The sequence below is a fragment of the Musca autumnalis genome, unplaced genomic scaffold (genome assembly GCF_047663935.1).
Source record: "Musca autumnalis isolate F117 unplaced genomic scaffold, ASM4766393v1 scaffold_1, whole genome shotgun sequence".
In the NCBI taxonomy this organism is placed as follows: Eukaryota; Metazoa; Arthropoda; class Insecta; order Diptera; family Muscidae; genus Musca; species Musca autumnalis.
Genome location: NW_027411644.1, coordinates 172,666,429 through 172,687,416, shown reverse-complemented (window position 1 = coordinate 172,687,416; position 20,988 = coordinate 172,666,429). Strand labels below are relative to the sequence as shown.

General features: G+C 34.7%; 1 protein-coding gene and 1 pseudogene across 10 annotated transcripts in view; one reads left to right on the top strand and one right to left on the bottom strand.

Annotated features, from left to right (window-relative positions):
• Positions 1-3,137, bottom strand: part of LOC141390732 (protein transport protein Sec61 subunit alpha-like) — a 103,361-nt pseudogene extending 100,224 nt beyond the window's left edge.
• wake (ankyrin repeat and fibronectin type III domain containing protein wide awake) overlaps positions 1-20,988 on the top strand; it is a 785,047-nt gene that overhangs the window by 659,245 nt on the left and 104,814 nt on the right. For 2 of the 10 annotated variants that reach the window (XM_073958971.1, XM_073958966.1), the window contains exon 2: positions 16,840-17,361. The exons of the other annotated variants lie outside the window; for them this stretch is intronic. Coding sequence is in view for 1 of the 2 variants with exons in the window: in XM_073958966.1 (XP_073815067.1) it covers positions 17,354-17,361 (8 nt within the window). In the remaining variant the exon portion in view is untranslated. The remainder of the gene's footprint in view (positions 1-16,839; positions 17,362-20,988) is intronic. 10 annotated transcript variants of the gene reach the window in all.

The following is a 20,988-nucleotide window of genomic DNA, read 5'->3' as shown; positions in this document are numbered from 1 at the left end:
GGACGGAAGGACACACATCTCAAAATCGCGTTATCTCGTCGAGATATGAAGATTGGTATACCACATTGGGGGTCTCCGACGAATACTTCGCGGTGTTACATGAATTTTTACCAAAACAAACTTATAATACCCTTTCCACATTGTGGTGTAGAGTATAAAAATCGGATAAAATAGCCAAATTTTTTCATTTTGTTGGCCAGTGTAATCGCTTTAAAAGAGCTCATTCTCGATTCATTCCTAAACATGGACCAATATCTTCAATTTTCCGAATTGAGATTTTGTATCTTCTGACAACAACAAAACCCTCGAAATACATAAAATTGGCCAAAACCGGTTCATGAGGTTTAGACTAAATGGATAGTTTTTAGGAGTAAGTTTTCTATGTTCTGGAATCACAAAATGTGACCAGAATCTTCAAAAAATCGTAACTGAGGAGTACCCTTATATGGGGGCTATACCGGAACGTTAAAATATACTCTGTTTTTTAATTTTTTTCAAGGGATGTTTTGTTCCTGTAATAATGTTCTGTACCCTAAGCGCAGACTAAATACGAAATTTCAATTATTCCGTTAATGATACTAAAACTTTCACAATACAGAAAATCGGTAGTACAGTTCTGTGGGGCTGGTCAAAACATCAACCTGTATCGAGAAGTTTCTAGAGGAAGAAAGTTTTGTAACTCCAACACCAAATTTCAATAATTTAGGTTGAATAATGCGGGTCAGGCTAACAAATTACGTAAAATCGGAGGGTACCGTCCTATTATGCCAAATATGAAGACGTGGACCTATACTGACATATTTCTGGAGGAAATGGAGGTTTAATACCACCAATGAAGATTTAATATCACCAACGAATACTATATACCAAATTTCAGCCATTTCGGTGTGATATTGAAAATGCCGAAAATCGGTAGGCACTGTCCTATGGGGGCTATATGAAGACGTGGACCGACAAATTTCAGATAAAAGTTATATACCCTCAACGAAGATGAAATATCACATTTCAGTCATTTCGGAGGGATATTGAGGCCACAAGGTACCGTTCTATCGGGGCTATATGAAGGCGTGGGGCTATACCGACAAATTTATGGTGGAAAGTTGTATACCCCCATCGAAGACTAAATACCAAATTTCAGCTATTTCGGTGAGATATTGAGGCAACAACTTTCAAAATATGGAAAATCGGGAGGTACCGTTCTATGGGGGCTATATCAAGGCGTGGGCCCATACCAACAAAATTCTGGGGGAAAATGTTCGGTGAGATAATGAAGATAAAACCGAAAATCGGGTGGTATCGTTCTATGGGGGATGTATTAAGGGGTGCACCTGTACTAACAAATTTCTGGGGAAAGTTTATACCTCCAACGAAGACTAAATACCAAATTGCAGCCACTTCGGATGAATATTGAGGCCACAACTTTCAAAATATCGAAAATCGGGTGGTACCGTTCTATGGGGGCTGTATTAATTCGTTGAACTATACCGACAAATTTAGAGGAAAAGTTGAATTCACCCAAACGAGGACTAAATACCAAATTTCAGCCATTTCAATGGATTACTGTAGCCACAACCTTTAAAATACCGAAAATCCGGAGGTACCGTTCTGTGGAGGCTACATAAAACGAGGGCCGATATAGTCCATTTTCAATACCAAACATTCTCGGAATAAAAGAAACTTCTGTACCAAACTATAATGCTCTATCTTAAATATTGCAAGCTGTATCTGGATTGCAACCAATATCGACTTAGAATTTTATGCTGATCAAGAATATATATACTTTATATGGTCTCCGACAAATATTTCCATTACAAACGGAATGATAAATATAATTACACCCTCCATATTATGGTGGAGGAACATAGCCAATAACCAACCGCGCCACACAAAATCTCTTAAGACCGTGGAGCAACACATTTATTTTTATCTGCTTTGCCATGGGTCGGTCGGAAACTTTCTGACTTGAACGATATATACATATACATATATAGCCCATTCAAAATATAGAAGACATCATAAGCCGACCTGGGTCACTTACTTACTTAAATGGCTTTATATTCCAAACAGTACGTTTTGTTCCATATGCCGATCTAAGAATAGATTTTCAAACGCACCGATCTCTCATCATCATTGATGCGTGGGGTGTACCTCCAAGTACAACACTGAAAGTGTACGTATTTATGGCCTCTTGGACAATGTCAGTGTGTAGTTGTTTGGAGGATTCCTGTATTGTTTTTTCGCAGATCGGGTCCTGTTGGGGGAGTGTGTTTTTATCTTTGCTAAAGTCATAACTAATTAGAGTTTGTCTCTCAGGGGGTATGTATGCGGTGTGGTTAGGATAGTTGGGAGTTGGTGTTGCTTTGCTGGGTGGGTTGAGTCCTGTCTAACATTCAGCATCTTGCATTCATGGTGCAAGTGTTCCTCTGGGGTTTTGCAGTGGCAACATGTTGCTATTCTCAGCGCTGAGTTTTGCACACTTTTCATGTTTCTCCACTGTGTCTCACTGATGGGACAGCGTAGTCAAGGAGCGGACATCCTATGGTTTTGTATGTATGTCGTGATTTGGGTCTCTTTGTCTTTGCCCCATGTGGTACCTGATAAGGCGTTGATAATGTTATTTCTTACTCGAGCATTTCTTATTGCGAGCTCTGAATGTTTTTTGAATTGATAGGTATTGTTATTGTTATAGGTATTTTTAACTGTGGGATGCTCCCCCCGTTTAGATGTGTGTTGTGAGGTTTGTGTTGACTTCCTTGCCCAAGTAGTGAAAAATAGTTTGGGAGGTATTGATTTAGGTTGTCCTCTATCGTTTTTACAACTCTGTCTGAGTAAATAATGCTGCAGTCATCGGCGTACGACCCCCTAGAACGACCAAAAAGAATTCCTGGCTACGCCCATGGGGAGGAGTATAATTTTCCCTGTTTCCATATATCAGGGATGTCTAAGGTCTTTATGCACAGGTTGTGCGTAAGTGCGTTAGGAATCGGATGACATGAGGTCCTATGTTTTTTAGCATTTTGGTCGCTTGGCTTTTTGTCCTTTGTCCGGGAACGTTCTCGCTTAGAGGTAGGTGGACGTTCGTCATAATCCTCGACAATCTTGTCCGGCGCATCTCGTTCCATTGCAGCATGTACCATTTGTCTATTTTTTCGAGAAAAAAACATGGCCTTTTGGTACAGGGCTTTCTGAACGTCAGACCGATTTTTTGGGTAGGTTGTCCATCAATCGTTGGTTTTTTAATATTTTGCTTATGAAGTGTGTCAGAACTGTTTGCAGTGCTGACTGCACTTAGTTTGCTAGTTACCTGCCCCAGGTTAGATGTAGTTGGTATAAACCGTCCTGTCTTCTTTCTTGTGCACGGGACATAGCAGACTGAGGTTCCAATCGTTCGGTACGCATTCCTCGAACCAAATTTTGTCCATACTTCCTGAGATAATGGCCTTAAAGCTCCAAGAAACCTTGACAGCACCAACTTAATTTGCAAATCGGCAATATAACTCTCGCGGAGAGACTCTTATTGATCCAAACTTTGCACATCATATTATTTCATTTAGTCATGTATCAGGTTGGAATATGGACTATATCGGTCCCGTCCTTCAAATTTTGGGAAAATAGCAGTTTAAAAGCTTATCTCGGATCCTTTTGAAATTTTTACCAAAAAGTTCTTCTTGCGGGGCCTGTTCCGACGTTGCATTTTTTCGGGGGCAAGTCCATATTTTCTGAGATAATGTCCCAAAATCTCCAAAAAACGTGCCAGTGCCAACTAAACTGTGTAATACGTAAGATAACCCTCGAAGGGAGAAACCGATTTGGTCCAAATGTTACACATCGTATTATTCATAGAGCCTCGAATTATGTCCTAATGTAGACCAAATTGAACCACTCTTTCGTTTTTAACGGTACAATTTTGTTCGGGGGCAAATCCATATTCCTTAGAAATTGGCCCAAAAAACTCAAGCCCTAATAGATATGTTGCTTCTTTTCTTTAGGTCCGAGGCTGAGGGTATATCTATGTCGGCACAGTAGACTGATACTTTCTTACTTGTTCGTTGGCGCCTCGTGCTACTGACTGCCGCGTATGGAGCATTATTTTTTACAGTAGCCCTGACATATTCCTGATCGAACCATGGATTTTTATGTGGTGGTTTTTGATACCCGGAAGTTTGAAGAGACTGGGCTATTCTTTGTCCCTGCTATTCTTTGAGTGCGTACCTTGGCTGTTAAAGGAAATTATTCGAAATTATTTATTATGAGACATTAACACACTAAAAGATTGTCTTCCGTCTATCACAACATGATCGATCTAGTTTCTGCATTTTTCAAACCGGGGATATCCACGTAACATAATGTATGTCGAGGTGTTGAACATGGTGCATGCACGGTGCTTCTCACTTCCATGTTTTTTGCAGCTGCAAAATCGATCAGCCTCATTCCGTTTTTGGATGTTATCTCATGAAGGCTGAACTTGCCGACCGTGGGACCAAAGATATTTTCCTTCTCAATTTTTAGCATTAACATTTCCTATAACAATCTTAAGGTCATGGCCAGGGCAGTGATCATAAATATGTATATCCTTGAACTGTTCATCTTTTGCTTAGGTAGGAGCAAGGGCGCTGCTGAGACTTATGTTAAAGAACTTTTCTTTTATGCGGATTGTGACAATACAAAAAACTTCTTCATCATAAATATAGACACACCTAGGTCCACTTTTTGGATTAGTCCACATATAACGGTACAGTCCGATTTCGGGTATATTGAAGTTTTTTATCAATGTTTTCGGCCGTAGTTTGGCGTTGTAAAAGTTGTTAAAAATAGTTACACGTTTTCGATTTGCCCCTTCATATAACGGTACCACCCGATTTCAAGAATTTTCAAGTTTTTATCTACATTTTTAGATAAGTGATATAGCCCCTATATAACGGAACCCACCAATTTCAGGCATTTTGAAGTTTTAATCAAATTTTTCGCCTCAGTTTGTGGGTAATGACTACAAATTGTGGACATTTGTACTTTGTATTTTATTTAAGTTCAGAATATTGATGGCCCTTTTCGGACATTGGAACTTGTCGACAAAAATATGGATTTGGATTAAAGCTCAAATGTGTTGCCGAAGAGGTACTTGAAGGAAGTGGATCTTATTTTAGTAGTCGTTTCTTTCAATAAATATCGAGCCCACCAGTCATTTCAGTTGGTCTCCGTAATTTTTTTAACTTTTGTGTTGGAGGTACCAGAAGGGGTGAACCGTAAGCACCATCTTCGAACTTTATCTAAGATTCGTTCGCAGAAGTATTACGATATGCAATGTTTGGACCAAGGTAATAGCCGGTTCGAAAGTTGTCGTGCGCTGCAGCCACCTTTACATGGTGGGGTTTTTACAGCTTTCAGGTCATTTCTCAGGAAGTATATACTTGCCTGTGGAAAAACGTGTATCTTGTTAATAGAGGCCTCGAGCACAATATGTTGCAAAATAATTAAAACCATTTGAGAGGAGGTCTTAAACTGAACTGAAATTTTGTGTGGGAGGTACCCTAATACCCTAGACATACGGCAGCGTTAATTTGCATTAATATCTGCATTTAATTTTAGCCTGACAGACGGCAGTATCTGCATTTAAGAAACAGCTTATTGCCGTTGGCACTGTAATTTTTTGTTTTCCTTGTGTGTCAGAGCATGAATATGCTCTCTCCCTCATATAAATATGTGCTCTCTTTCATGGTATTGCCATATTGAAATATGTACCTAAATGCGCTTTAAATTCAGTTTGATTTTGTGCATTAAGAATGTGGATAATGCACGAATTAATTTGAATTAAGTCAGTTAATGCAAATTAACGCTGCCGTCTGTCTAGGGTATAAGGAGTGAACCGAATTCGAACCTGATTTATGTCTGGTAGAAATATTACGATGTACATACAAAGTGTGGGCCATGTCGATTACTCCCTTCGTGAGTTATCATGCGTACCACTTTAGCCTAAAAATTTTAATTTTTGTGGGGGAGTTACCCAAAGGAGGGTGCACATTTTGATCGTATGAATATGTATATACCCTCTGTAACCTAAAGGCTGAGGGTATAAACATTTTTCACATACATACTGTTCTCAAAACCACAATTATTTGTTACATGTCCATAGCAATTAAATTACAAATGATTTGTTATTAACGTTGCCATTTGAAATTTAATCTGATTGTTTAATGACTGCATTTTCTATTCTATTGAAATTCTTTGCAATGCAATCCATAAGATAGGTACCTAACTACCTAACCTTGACTAACAAAGAATTCATATCGATCTTGAAATGACAGAGATTTATTCTATTGAATTATCCAAACAAAAAGAACAAAAACTGCAACAACATTGTATTGCAAGTAAAAATAAAAACAATTTAAACGTTAAATCAAAATTGAAATCTGAAACCGCCACACAACACTTGACAGCAGTTGGTGTGTCCGTCCATTTGGTGGCAATGTTTATCATTTGGATGCTGAGTTTTGTGTTTGTAACTTCTTTTTTGTTTTTATTCTTTTGCAATTACTATTTTGCTGATTACGTTCCAAATGTTTGTTTATGCGGATGTGCAGCAGCAGTTTCAGTTTCTCGCGCCAAGTGCAGTCGATTCTTTTGTGGATGGAGAATCTTGGTGCCTTGTTTTGGTTCTTTTTGTCATAGATCTCATATTGAAAGATCTCTAAGATGTGTGACCGCCATCCATATGGTCATTGCATAAACAAAACAAAAAAAAATTGCATCTTAAAATTTAATACTACACCAAACAAAGATTATCACTTTAAAAGTGGGGGAGGGGGTGTGAGGGAATTGGGAATTACAGAAAATATAATGAAAACAAAACATTAAAAACCGCAAACTTCTCAGATTGTTATGTGTTATTATTGTTTTTATTTGTTATTGTTGTTGGTGTTGTTTTGGTTGCTGCTATTGTCTAAAGGTGTTTTTGTTTAGCGGTGAGAGAATAGCGAGCTACCGACGTAATTCATCGCTAAGTTGCAGCACCTTGCATCGCAGCAGCCGTATCTCAAACAAACCTCCATATGATGATGATTCGCCGTAGCTATTGCAATCATTAGCCATTACCGAGCGCAAACCATCAAAAGTGACGTGCTAGTAATTCTATCTGGTAACCTTAGTACCTTGTAAATAAGCACTTATACTGTCATTAATTGATATACAGTGGTTTGAATAGTTTAAAAACTTTTTATCCGGCACAGGTCCATAGATAGCAAATCTTTCATAATTCCAAGATTTCATCAGATTGTTTATTTGAGTGAGTTCTATCTTGGGAGGTTACATTGCACATTAAACGCATTTTCTATTGGATTGTAATGTACCTACATTTCGCTTTTCCTGAAAGTTTTCACATACATATACAATTCTTGTAGACTTCGGACTTAATTCAAATATAAAAAACTAATCAAAATAAAATGTCACGTATGTTGAAAAAAAAACTGCTAAAAATAAACCTATGCCGACTTTTCATTAATTTCATCATTAAAATATTCAGCTTTTGATGACTGAATGACGAATGCGTATTTTGTTTGACAATTCCATTCAAATGAATCGAAACTTTTCACTTTCATTTCATTCATTCATTATTCCCGACTGTCTCTAAAGTTTCTATTGTTCTTTGTTGATAGGAAAAAATATTGAATAGTTGATGATGTTATTCGTCAATGCTCTACGACTTTTATTGTTTTTATTAATTTGCTTTCGTTTTTCTTGACTTATTGTTAGATACTTCTTTGTTTTAAATATGCAATAGCGATTTCTTTGCCATATTGTTGTCTGTAAATAAATCATTTATTCAATTTCCAAAAAAATAGGAAATCGAAGGTGTCGACAATTCATTTCTTTATCCTACTAAGTTTTATGTTCATATTACACGTTCGTATGTAAATATACTTCGTATGAAACGTAGGGCTCTTTTGCCGAAAATGAAGTCCGTTATAAATTTTTAAAATATTATAAAATATCGAAATTGTATTTGTATTTAGATTTTGCAAGTGAAAAAGGAAAAACGAAGATTCGAACCCACACAGCCACCAAATTATGCCACCATTTTCGATGTTGTTACGTAGCTCATCAGACATTTGATTTGTCAAATGCAATGTGTTTTTGTAATTAAGACCATAAAGAACCCTCGCAAAACGATTTTAGAAGTGGCCCGAAACTGCATTTTTGTGCCAACTTTTTAAACTTTGTTGGGTTGATATACCAGCGAGGGAGAGACAGAGAAAGATTCAAGTATTTCAATGACATATCCGGCTACCGATACCGGCTACTCGAACAAAATCCTATTCTCATAGGTATTTATTCCTTTAGCCTTTAGGAGTTTATGCGCTTTGTTACGATGAAAATGTTTTAAGGTAGAATTAGCCATAACATAGCCATCACGCCATAAGATCATATCAATCAATTGATCGAACCAAACATATGGAAATGAATATATTCGATTAGTACCATGCGGGACTTTTATTAACCGGTTGAAAAAATAGTTAGTTATAAATGCATTATCCTACAATCAACTACAAATTGGTTGATCAACCAGATTGCACTACTTTTCAACTAGTTATCAACCAGTTTGAAAATAGTCAATTACAAAGCAATTATTCTACAGCCAACAATAAAATATGTAGTTGAAAAGTCATTTAGAGATCAACCAGTTGAAAACTTTTAAATATTTCGATATAAATGCAACAAACAATACCAAAAGACGAACAACAAGGAAACATAACTGAGAAACAACTGGTGTCAAAATAAAACGTCAAAGATAAAAGCTAAAGAGAAAATTAAAAAGAAATAAAAAAACAAGTAAAAACGGTGTGAAGTTCGGCCGGGCCGAACTTCTTATACCCTCCACCACAAGTTATATTGAAGTAAAATGGAATAATTAGTTTCCTTTCGTGTATGAAGAAGACTTAATACTAAATTTCAGCAATTTCGGTAAAACAATGTGAGGCACCATTCTATATGGGCTATTTCAAAACGTCGATCTATACCGACAAATTTCTGACGGAAAGTTTTTAGGCTCAAAGAAGACAAAATACCAAATTTCCTATATTTCGGTAAGAGAATGTGATTAAAACTTAAAAAAATACCGAAAATCAAGAAGTACGCTTCTAATACTCTTCTGGAATATTTTATCACTCTTGGAAGACGAAATAACGAATTTCAGCCATTTCGGTTGGATATTGACGTCACAATCTTCAGTATTACGAAAATCGGGAGGTACCGTTCTATGGGGGCTATATCGAAACGTGGACCTATACCGACGAATGTTAGTCAGAAATGGGGGCAATATGAATGCGTGGACCTGTACAGACATATTTCTGACGAACAGTTTTATATCACATTGAAGACTAAATACCAAATTTCAGCCATTTTGGTGGAATATTGAAGACACAACCTTCAAAAAATATATAGCCCATGGGGGCTATATGAAGGCGTGGACCTATACCGACAAATTTAAAGGGGAGTTTGAGTACCCCCAACGAAGTCTAAATACCAAATTTCAGACATTTCGGTGTGATAATGAAGCTAAAACCTTCAAAATACCGAAAATCGGGAGGTACCGTTCTATGGGGACTATATGAAGGTGTAGACCGATACCGACAAAATTCTGGGGGAAAGTTGTATACCCCTAAAGAAGACTACGTACCAAATTTCAGCCATTTTTAGGAAAGCTAAGGGAAAGTTTTATACCCCTAAAGAAGACTACGTACCAAATTTCAGCCATTTTGGTAGGATAATGAAGCTAAAACCTTCAAAATACCGAAAATCGGGAGGTACCGTTCTATGGGGGCTATATGAAGGTGTGGACCGATACCAGCAAAATTCTGGGGGAAAGTTGTATACCCCTAAAGAAGACTACGTACCAAATTTCAGCCATTTTGGTAGGATAATGAAGCTAACACCTTAAAAATACCGAAAATCGGGAGGTACCGTTCTATGGGGGCTATATGAAGGTGTGGACCGATACCAACAAAATTCTAAGGGAAAGTTTTATACCCCTAAAGAAGACTATGCACCAAATTTCAGACATTTTGGTAGGATAATGAAGCTAAAACCTTAAAAATACCGAAAATCGGGAGGTACCGTTCTATGGGGGCTATATGAAGGTGTGGACCGATACCAACAAAATTCTGGGGGAAAGTTTTATACCCCTAAAGAAGACTACGTACCAAATTTCACCCATTTTGGTAGGATAATGAAGCTAAAACCTTAAAAATACCGAAAATCGGGAGGTACCGTTCTATGGGGGCTATACGAAAGTGTTGATCGATACCGACAAAATTCTGGGGGAAAGTTTTATACCACTAAAGAAGACTACGTACCAAATTTCAGACATTTTGTTAGGATAATGAAGCTAAAACCTTAAAAATACCGAAAATCGGGAGGTACCGTTCTATGGGGGCTATATGAAAGTGTGGACCGATACCGGCAAAATTCTGGGGAAAAGTTTTATACCCCTAAAGAGGACTACGTACCAAATTTCAGACATTTTGGTAGGATAATGAAGCTAAAACCTTAAAAATACCGAAAATCGGGAGGTACCGATCTATGGGGGCTATATCAAAACGTGGACCGATATATCCCATTTTCAATACCAACCATCCTGCAAGTAATAAAAACTTCTGTACCAAATTTTGACTCTCTATCTTTAAAATTGCGAGCTGTATCTTGATTTCAACAGACAGACAGACGGACGGACTGACGGACGGACGGACGAACGGACGGACAGACGGACATGGTCAAATCGACATAGAATTTTATGCTGATCAATAATATATATACTTTATAGGGTCTCCGATGAATATTTCGATGTGTTACAAACGGAATGACAAATTTAATTATACCCTCCATATGGTGGAGGGTATAATAAATACATTTATTTCTTTCTTTTAGACAAAACAACACTTTTAAACTGACTATAGGAAGTCAAAAAATAGTTAGATATAAATTAGTCAAAAATGCTTGATTTATAACTAGTTAAAAGTAATACAGAGATGGACAATTGTCCACTGCCTTGCTCATCCCCATGTTCAAATAGTAGGCGTAATGGAAAATAATCGAAATAATCGAACCAGTTGTGGTTATTTTTATGTTAGTTATAAATTAGTTTAAAACGAAGTTATTTCCCTGCAGGGTTTTAACTCAAAAAATGAGTTGGAGAATCACACTACAGGATACCTTCCACTCCTTCGGATACCTTCCACACAACATTTCGGAAAAGTGCAGTTTAAGGGCTGTTTCCGAATTCATTTGGTTTTTGTTGTAACAACTTGTATTCGCTGCCCACATTACAACGGTACGGTATTTTCAGGGGCAAGTCTATACTTCCTAAAAAGTGGCTCGAAAGGTGTAAACAACCCGTATGACACCATGTGGCTGTGGCGCACCGACCAGATTGGGTCCAAAATTTGGTCTTCGTAATATTATGTTCAAACTTAGTATAAGACCATATCGGTCCACTCCTACCAGTACCTCCCCCTCAAAAGTGCCTTTCGGTGCTCACTAAAATGGTTCGTTCTACAAGTCTAGAAGGCATTAATTGATTTGGTCCATACTTCTTCGCATATCGAAATATTTCTACAAGACATAGATGAGGTTCCAATGTGGACTCTATCGGTCCATTCCACAAAATTTGGGAAAAGTGCAGTTTAAGGCCTTCTTTCGAATAGCTTTGATACCTTCTGCAACAACTTATTTTCCTAGGGCACCATGTGTAGTAGCTGGAGCGCTCGATAATTCTCGGACTGATCAGCCGATTCGGTACAAAATTTGGTCTCCGTGATATTTTGTTCACATTTAGCTTAAGTTTGAAGACGGCCAATATCGGTCCACTGCTTTCGGTAGCTATCCCACAAAAGTAAAATGGTACATGCTATATCTGTTGAAGGGAACAACCGATTTGGTCAAAATATTGGATGTCCTAATATATTGTTCAAATGTAGCTTAATTTTGAAAATGGTCGATATCGGTACCCTAACCTCCCCCACAATAGTTCAAAATTTTTAAAATAATAAAATAAGTGTCTAAGTGCATTTTAGGATCTGTTCGAAAGTCATTTGGAAAATCATACCGATCCTACTCCTTGTAGTCCTGTTTACAGCGATCATTTGGGTAATTACAAAAATCTCATCTCAATCTGCGCGTAGTAAAACGGGAAAAGTATTATTAAATTCTCTTTTTGAGGATTTAACGGGCAAATATCTGAATTGGGTACTTATATAAAAGTATTTAACCGGGACAGACACGATTTTTAGGCCTTTCGGTGCTCAATGGTGCCTCTATCTCAAGGTATATAACATGGCGATCTTGCATTATCCGTTCACGCACAGCGAAATTGTTCGCAAGTGAAATCCTATTTTTTTCAAAGTGATTTTTTCAAGTCACTGTAAACAACACACATGGTCGTATGTCAAACTGTCCTGAGTACGCTAAGGCTAAAACTGTCAAACTTTCCAAAAAAATGTCGAATGACGCCTGGCGACACTGCGTGTTGCCTAGCCAGAAAGTTTTCTAGTTCCCCTCGTATGTTCCCAGCTTTTGCTTATTTTGTGCTTCACTACCAAGCTATTGGTTTTGCTGACTCTTGGATCGCCTGTGTAGATTAACGAGATGATCATGGGAATATCTATCTACATATATCTATCTATCTATTCAGTCTTATCTCGTGTATTCTTCTGCAGGAATAGACCTAGCAGCTGCAGAGCTGATGATTTCTCTGAAACATCTCTCTGAGGTTTTAATGTTGATCAGTCATATACATGATTATGGGGAGGTGGTCTGATCCCAGCGACATGACGAATTGCCATGAGACGACTATGATCAAAATCCGGAACGCTATGATGATGCCCGGCGAGCTAAAACAGTCACATTCCTTGTGGGGCGTTCCGACCCGTTCATCGTACAAAATGTGAAGTCATCAATCTTCTCAGCCAGCGCAATTCTGTTATAGTCATTTCCTGGAACGGAATCCCATAGAACCAGACGTTTATTGTCTTCCAAAAGGAAATTAATGTCGGACAGATAATGCGGAGACGTTTATTGTCTTCCAAAAGGAAACTAAAGTCGGACAGATAATGCGGAGTACGGTTATTCAATGGTATCTGCATCGCACCGAGTAGGATGTTGTTTTGAATCATGAAATAAAAAAATCTCACCTGGTCACGGATGTCCTTGCATTACGAAACAATATAGTCTTTGTGTTGACCGGGGCTAAACCGGGAACAGCCCCTGAAGAACACCAAATCCATGCATCTGTTGAATCGCATCGATACTGACCTATAGTGGATGCGGTTCGATAGAAAGAACTCAAAAAAAAAAAACAAGTAAAAAAGTATCAGTCGGCTTTGCCGACAGAGATATACCCTCAGCCTATGTATATTGAAACAATTTTTTCCCAAAAAACGTATGTATTTAGGGGGTTTTAAATATTTTGGGCGTTTGAACCGACAAAAATGTTGATTAGGATTAAAGATTTACGGAGGAGATACTAAAAGAAATGGATCGACATTGACCATTATGGAAGTGGATCTCCAGCCACTACATATGGTGCATATGGGGTTTTTACACCCTTCGGGCTGTTTGCTCAAGAAGTATGGACTTGCCCCTGAAAAAACTTTTACCATCGTAATTGAGGCAGCGAATGCAAGTTGCTTCAACAAAAATCAAAGTGATTCGATATCAGGTCTTTAAGTGAACTTATCCAAAATTTTGTGTGGAATGTACCGGATGGAGTAGACAAATATAGTCCATATTTGAACCTGATCTATATCTGGTAGATATATTAGGATGTGTAAAGTATGGACCAATTCGTCAACTCCCTTCAAGAGTTACCGTACGAACAATTTTTCCGAACATTTTTGAACTTTTGTGGGGGAGGTACCTGAAGGAGTGGACCGATATTGCTTATCTTCGAACTTAATCTAAGTTTGCACAAAATATTACGGCAGATCCGTTCGAGAGTTATCTTACGCTCCAACCACCTCACACGGTGTCATAGGGGTTTTTTTCAACTTTCATGCTATTTTCTCAGGAAGTATGGACTTCCCCCTAATGAAACTTGTACCGTCGTATGGGGGGCAGTGAATACAAGTTGCTAAAACAAAAATCAGCGATTCGAGAGATGGCCCTAAACTGAACTTTTCCGAAATTTTGTGTGGGAGGTACCCGAAGGAGTGGACCGATTATGTTCATATTGAAACCTTATCTAAGCCTGGTACACTTTTCAGGATGTGCAAAGTATGGACCAAATCGGTTACTCCCTTCAAGAGTTATCGTGCGCACAAATTTTCCGAACATTTTCGAACTTTTGTGTGGGAGGTACCGGAAGGAGTGGACCGATTTAACCCATCTTCGAACTTAAACTAAGTTTGGGAAAAATATTACGAAAGCCAAAATTTTAACCGAATCGGTTCATCCGTTCGAGAGTTATCGTGCGCTCCAACCAGCCAGACAGACAGACGGACGGACATTGCTCAATCGACTCCAAATTGTCTGAAACAAATTTCGTCCAAACATACTTGGGGTCTAAAACCATTATTTCGATGAGGCACATTTTGCCCGTATGAAAGTGTATATACCCTCGTTAGCATAAATGCTGAGGGTATAAAAAAAAGAAGTACGTGGTGAGTTGGCAGCTGCTGGGCGGAATATTTTCGCTTTCGCGTCAATTCTGTACATAGAACCCGAAAAATATCTAAGTGTGGGCCATAAGGACTACCCATGGCAAACATTTCGAAAACATTTAAGCGAAAACATTTTCAAAATTTTTGGTATAGTTAACCAGGATGATCAAAGTTCACAGAAAATATTACGAGTGTAAAGTTTGGACCAAATCTATTACACCCTTCGAGACTTATCTTGTGTATCCTCATTGTCCTAAAGGCTGAGTATACAAGAAGGCGGACTTAAATCGTCGAGGGTGTATATGTTAGCCGAGATAATGAAGAGATCCTGGAATCCATGGGATACATACATGCCGTAAATGCAGGTATCTTAAGATGTATAATTACATACCTATGTTCATATAACATCCCCGAAGGGACACGGGAGACCTCTCTTATATTAATGATTGCACGCCGTTTCATATTGGCTCACTGATATGGGGCCAACTTTTTATCGCAAAGTCCGAACGGCATGTCTTACGACACCACTGTAGAGAAGTTTTTCATGGCTGAAATACTCAGGATATGTAAGCCAACATTACACTGAAGGGATTTGCCACCACCAAAAATTGGTTGATAACTTACCAATGTTACCGATTTTTTTCTCGGTAACTCGAAAAATTATTCACAGAATTCCAGTACTGGTCTGGGATTGAATCGCAGACCTTTTGATAAGGCGGACGTGCTTACCACTGCACTACGGTGGTGATGTATAATTTCCCTGCAAAAATATTCTTGAAATTGGAAGCAAACAAATTTGCATTGTTCACTGTAGGTAAATGATCAACTTTTGCTCAGGCAAGGGTGTAAACATGGTATGGTGGTATCCCAAACTACGAACTTTTAATTTTGTTGTCCATGCCAAACCAAAATAGAGGGCAGTGGAAGTGCGCTCCATAATAAAACCAAGGATTCTCATTTCAAAACTCGGCAACAGCGTTTTTATTTTGATTGTAAAATAAAAGGTCTTAGCCTCTTATTTTACCATCAACTACATAAACCCCTACACCGATCTGGGTATTGATAAAGGAATCGCTATAACCCAAATTTTAGGTCAATTTCACTTGATATTTTCGAAAATTACTTTTACGACTAGAAATCTTGTTCATACTAGGGATACGCAGTGGAATGCAATAATCGGTTTTTCGATTATACGGTTTTCGTGAAAAAATTAAAACTCTATTTTCGGTTAGTCGATTATTTGAGAGTGTACTAAAAGTCGACTTTCGATTATTCGTTAACCGCCGAAAACCGATTATAATCGAATATAATCGACCATTTTCGTTGAAGCGATCCATCATGTATATATGTATACAAAAGTACCGTCCATTACGGGGTTTTAGCACAACCAATAGTCAACTACGACTAATAGTTGTCCACGATTAATAGTCGACTACGAATAATAATAGACTACGACTAATGGTCGACTACGAATAATAGTTGACTCCGTCTTTCGAAAGTCGATTAAGAAAAATCGATTATCCGGTTTTCGCACAGTCAATAGTCGACTACGAATTTTAGACATTTTGCGGCTAATAATCGATTAATCGATTAACCGAAATCGATTTTACGTATCCCTAGTTCATACGACAAAGTGAGCATGTTGGGGTTTGATATGAAAGTTTCGAAATTATTTCTTTGCTTTAATGGATATTACATTAGTTTGTTTGTTGGTACTCGAGATCCCATATTATCCATATGTATCTAAGGTACGTCATGCCCGCCCTATGATGTCACAGTGCGAAACTTAATAAACCCGACCACTTATTTAAGCCACTCATGCGTAGAGTATGCCTTTGTTGTTGCTTCTGTTGTTTTAGAAGTGAAGTGAATATTTTTTTATAATTTAATGTTTTTGTTTTATGTGTTATTATATTGTTGTTTTGCTTACGAAATGAAAGTAAAATTATTTTTCATTTTCTTTTGTTAATGAATCGAGCCAACCACCCACCCCCACTTCATCTTCTGTCTGACTCTCTCTCCATTACACCTAACGAAATGTGGAAATTTTCCATAAAATAGTTAACAAAGAGTTAATGTGGAAATTTTTTTAACAAAAGGAAAATTACCAAAACATGATAATTTGTATGTAAAGAAGAAGAAAACATGAAAATCCCCAAAAAGAAACAAGAGTTGTTTACAAAATAATTTTCAGATGAAGATGTAACCAACAGACAAACCAACAAACGCTGATGAAGTAGAAAACAAATGAGTACATTAACCGTGCAACTATAGTAATTAACTTGGCTAAAAGCGCCAAAAAGAAAAAAAATAAATAAAATAACTAAACACAAAAAGAAAAAAGAAAACACAATATCTGTACCACACCGACTAACAAATTGTTAAATTGCTTGTGTGCTGCATAACCAACCATATAAGCAACATTTATGGCTAAAACAATTGGCACCTTAAGCTACTTAGCAGAGAAGTGGAACCACCATGTTTCTCTTGTTGAATGAAAGCTAAGACAACAATAGAAACCCTGTGCCGGATTTTCTCGCATTTTCCCCCATCGACAAGTGTGTGCGTATTGCCATGGCCTTAGTTCAATAGAAACGAGCGCCACCTGCTGCACTAAGACTACACGGGCCAAGCTTCCGTTTTCCATTCCATTCATTGTTGTTTATGAGTTTGTTTTTCATCACCCGACCAGTAAGCCAACGTGCAACATGAACAGGTAAGTTTGATGCACCATCATAACAATAAAAAACAACAAACAAAAACAACACTTTAAAACTAAGCATACTTCATCAACACACATTTTTTATTCATTCACATCATTTCAATGTTTTTCATAATTTTCCCCTTTTCCAATGTTTGGATTTAAAGAGTTTTAAATTTATGTTTTATATTAATTTTATAAATATTTGATATCTTTAGTTTATTGACTTCTAAATTAAACCGGATATATAATTTGTTATTATTTATTAGTTCCGGGTTTAACAATTGTTAAGAAAAGTGTACAAATTTCGGCTGCAATACGAAACATTTTTATTTAAATTTGAGAAATCCGTTTGTAATTGGAAACATTTCATTTGTTATTTGAGAATTCGAATTATTTGATTTAAAATTCATATAAACCAAGTAAAACCGTATCAGCCGGTTTTGCCGACAGGGATATACCCTCAGTCTGTGACGTAATGGAGAGAAACAAATCGAGTATGATTTGTTTTTCCAAAATATTACTGTGGTTGAGATACCGGAAGAAGTGGACCGATACGAGGGCTACTAGAAAAGTTTCTGACTTAATAATAAAAAAAAATTATTGTTTTTAAAGTATTCATACCGGAGAATTATACACTTCTGTATGCGCTCAACCCTATTGTCCAATCACTTTTTCGCTCAGGATGGATGTGAGGATGTATGGATATCTTCCATCTATCAGAACGTGATCAATTTCATTTCTTATTTGTAGGTCTGGTGATAGCCAGGTGACCTTATGAATGACGAGATGCTTAAATCTGGTACTGCTAACTACATTGTTTTTGACGCTGCAAAGTCTATCAGCCTCATTCCGTTGTCAAACGTTTCACTGTGGAGACTGAATTTCTGAAATAAGTCTTTCATTCAAAAACACTGAATATTTTAAAGATTATTTTTTTAACCCGAATTTTTCAGAGAATATTTTTTCAAAAATTTATAAATTTTTTTAAACGTGATTTTTATAAAGAACTAGCGGACCCGGCGAACTTCGGCTCGCTATTAAGGAATAAAATTTCATACAAAAACTCAATTTTCGATTTTTCCAATTTTCCGACTTTTCCAGACAGATTTTCCAAAATTTTCTTCCGTAAAGACCTTCTCCTCGAAAATACGAATAACTGACAAAAAATTTTACAGAAATCGGCCTAGCCGTTCTCATTTTATGAATTACTATACATTTTTTACACCATTTTTATATATTTAGATATATATTCTTTATAATCTTGGATTTTTTAAAAAAATATTTTTTAATAATCGTGGATTTTTGAAATATTTGTTTTGTGGATTTTTAAAATATTTTTAATACTACATGCAATAAAGAAAGAATTGAAATTGAAAAAATAAAATATTTTTAATGATCGTGGATTATTAAAAAAATTTAATAATCGTGGATTTTTAAAATTTTATTTAAAAATCGTGTTTTTTATTATGGATTTTTTAAATATTTTTTAATAATCGTGGATTTTAATTTTTTTATAATCGTGGATTTTTTAAAAATATTTTTAAAAATCGTAGATTTTTTAAATATTTTTTAAAAGTCGTAGATTTTTTAAATATTTTTTAAAAATAGTGGATTTTTCAAATATTTCTTAATAACTTTGGGTTTTTAATAATCGTGGATTTTTAAATATTTTTTTAATAATCGTGGATTTTTAAATATATTTTTAATAATCGTGGATTTTTAAATATTTTTTTAATAATCGGGGATTTTTAAATATTTTTTAATAATCGTGGATTTTTAAATATTTTTTTAATAATCGTGGATTTTTAAATAATTTTTTAATAATCGTGGATTTTTAAATATATTTTTAATAATCGTGGATTTTTAAATTTTTTTAATAATCGTGGATTTTTTAAATATTTTTTTAATAATCGTGGATTTTTAAATATTTTTTTAATAATCGTGGATTTTTAAATATTTTTTTAATAATCGTGGATTTTTAAATATTTTTTTAATAATCGTGGATTTTTAAATAATTTTTTAATAATCGTGGATTTTTAAATATATTTTTAATAATCGTGGATTTTTAAAATTTTTTTAATAATCGTGGATTTTTAAATATTTTTTTAATAATCTTGGATTTTTAAATATTTTTTTAATAATCGTGGATTTTTAAATATTTTTAAATATTCGTGGATTTTTAAATATTTTTTAATAATCGTGGATTTTTATATATTTTTTTAATAATCGTGGATGTTTAAATATTTTTTTAATAATCGTGGATTTTTAAACATTTTTTTAATAATCGTGGATTTTTAAATATTTTTTTAATAGTCATGGATTTTTAAATATTTTTTTAATAATCGTGGATTTTTAAATATTTTTTTAATAATCGTGGATTTTTAAATATTTTTTTATAATCGTGGATTTTTAAATATTTTTTTAATAATCGTGGATTTTTAAATATTTTTTAATAATCTTGGTTTTTTAAATAATTTTTTAATAATCGTGGACTTTTAAATATTTTTTTAATAATCGTGGATTTTTAAATATTTTTTTATAATCGTGGATTTTTAAATATTTTTTTAATAATCGTGGATTTTTAAATATATTTTTAATAATCGTGGATTTTTAAATATTTTTTTAATAATCGGGGATTTTTAAATATTTTTTAATAATCGTGGATTTTTAAATATTTTTTTAATAATCGTGGATTTTTAAATATATTTTTAATCATCGTGGATTTTTGAATATATTTTTAATAATTGTGGATTTTTAAATATTTTTTTAATAATCGTGGATTTTTAAATATATTTTTAATAATCGTGGATTTTTAAATATTTTTTTAATAATCGTGGATTTTTAAATATTTTTTTAATAAATAAATAATATATTTTTAAATATATTTTTAATCATCGTGGATTTTTGAATATATTTTTAATAATTGTGGATTTTTAAATATTTTTTTAATAATCGTGGATTTTTAAATATATTTTTAATAATCGTGGATTTTTAAATATTTTTTTAATAATCGTGGATTTTTAAATATTTTTTTAATAATCGTGGATTTTTAAATATATTTTTAATCATCGTGGATTTTTAAATATATTTTTAATCATCGTGGATTTTTAAATATATTTTTAATAATCATGGATTAAAATAATAATCGTGGATTAAAAAAACTAATAATCGCAGTTTAAAAAATAATAATCGTGGATTTTTAAATACTTTTTTTAAAAATCGTGGATTAAAATAATTATCGTGGATTAAAAAATAATAATCGTGGATTAAAAAATAATATTCGTGGATTAAAAAATTAATAATCGTGGATTAAAAAAATTAATAATCGTGTATTAAAAAAAATAATAATCGTGGATTTAAAAAAAAATATTTTTTAAATAATAATGAATTTATTTTTTTTAATAATCGTGGATATTTACCAAAATTATTTTAAAATAATAATAGATTTAATTTTTTTAAATAATCGTGGATATTTACAAAAATATTTTTTAAAAATCGTTGATTAAAAAAACATTTTTTAATAATTTTGTATTTCAGAAAAATATTTTTTAAAAATCGTGGAATTAAAAAAAGTGTATTCCAATCATTTTGGAGTTTAGAAAAATATTTTTTAATAATCGTGGATTAAAAAAAATTAAT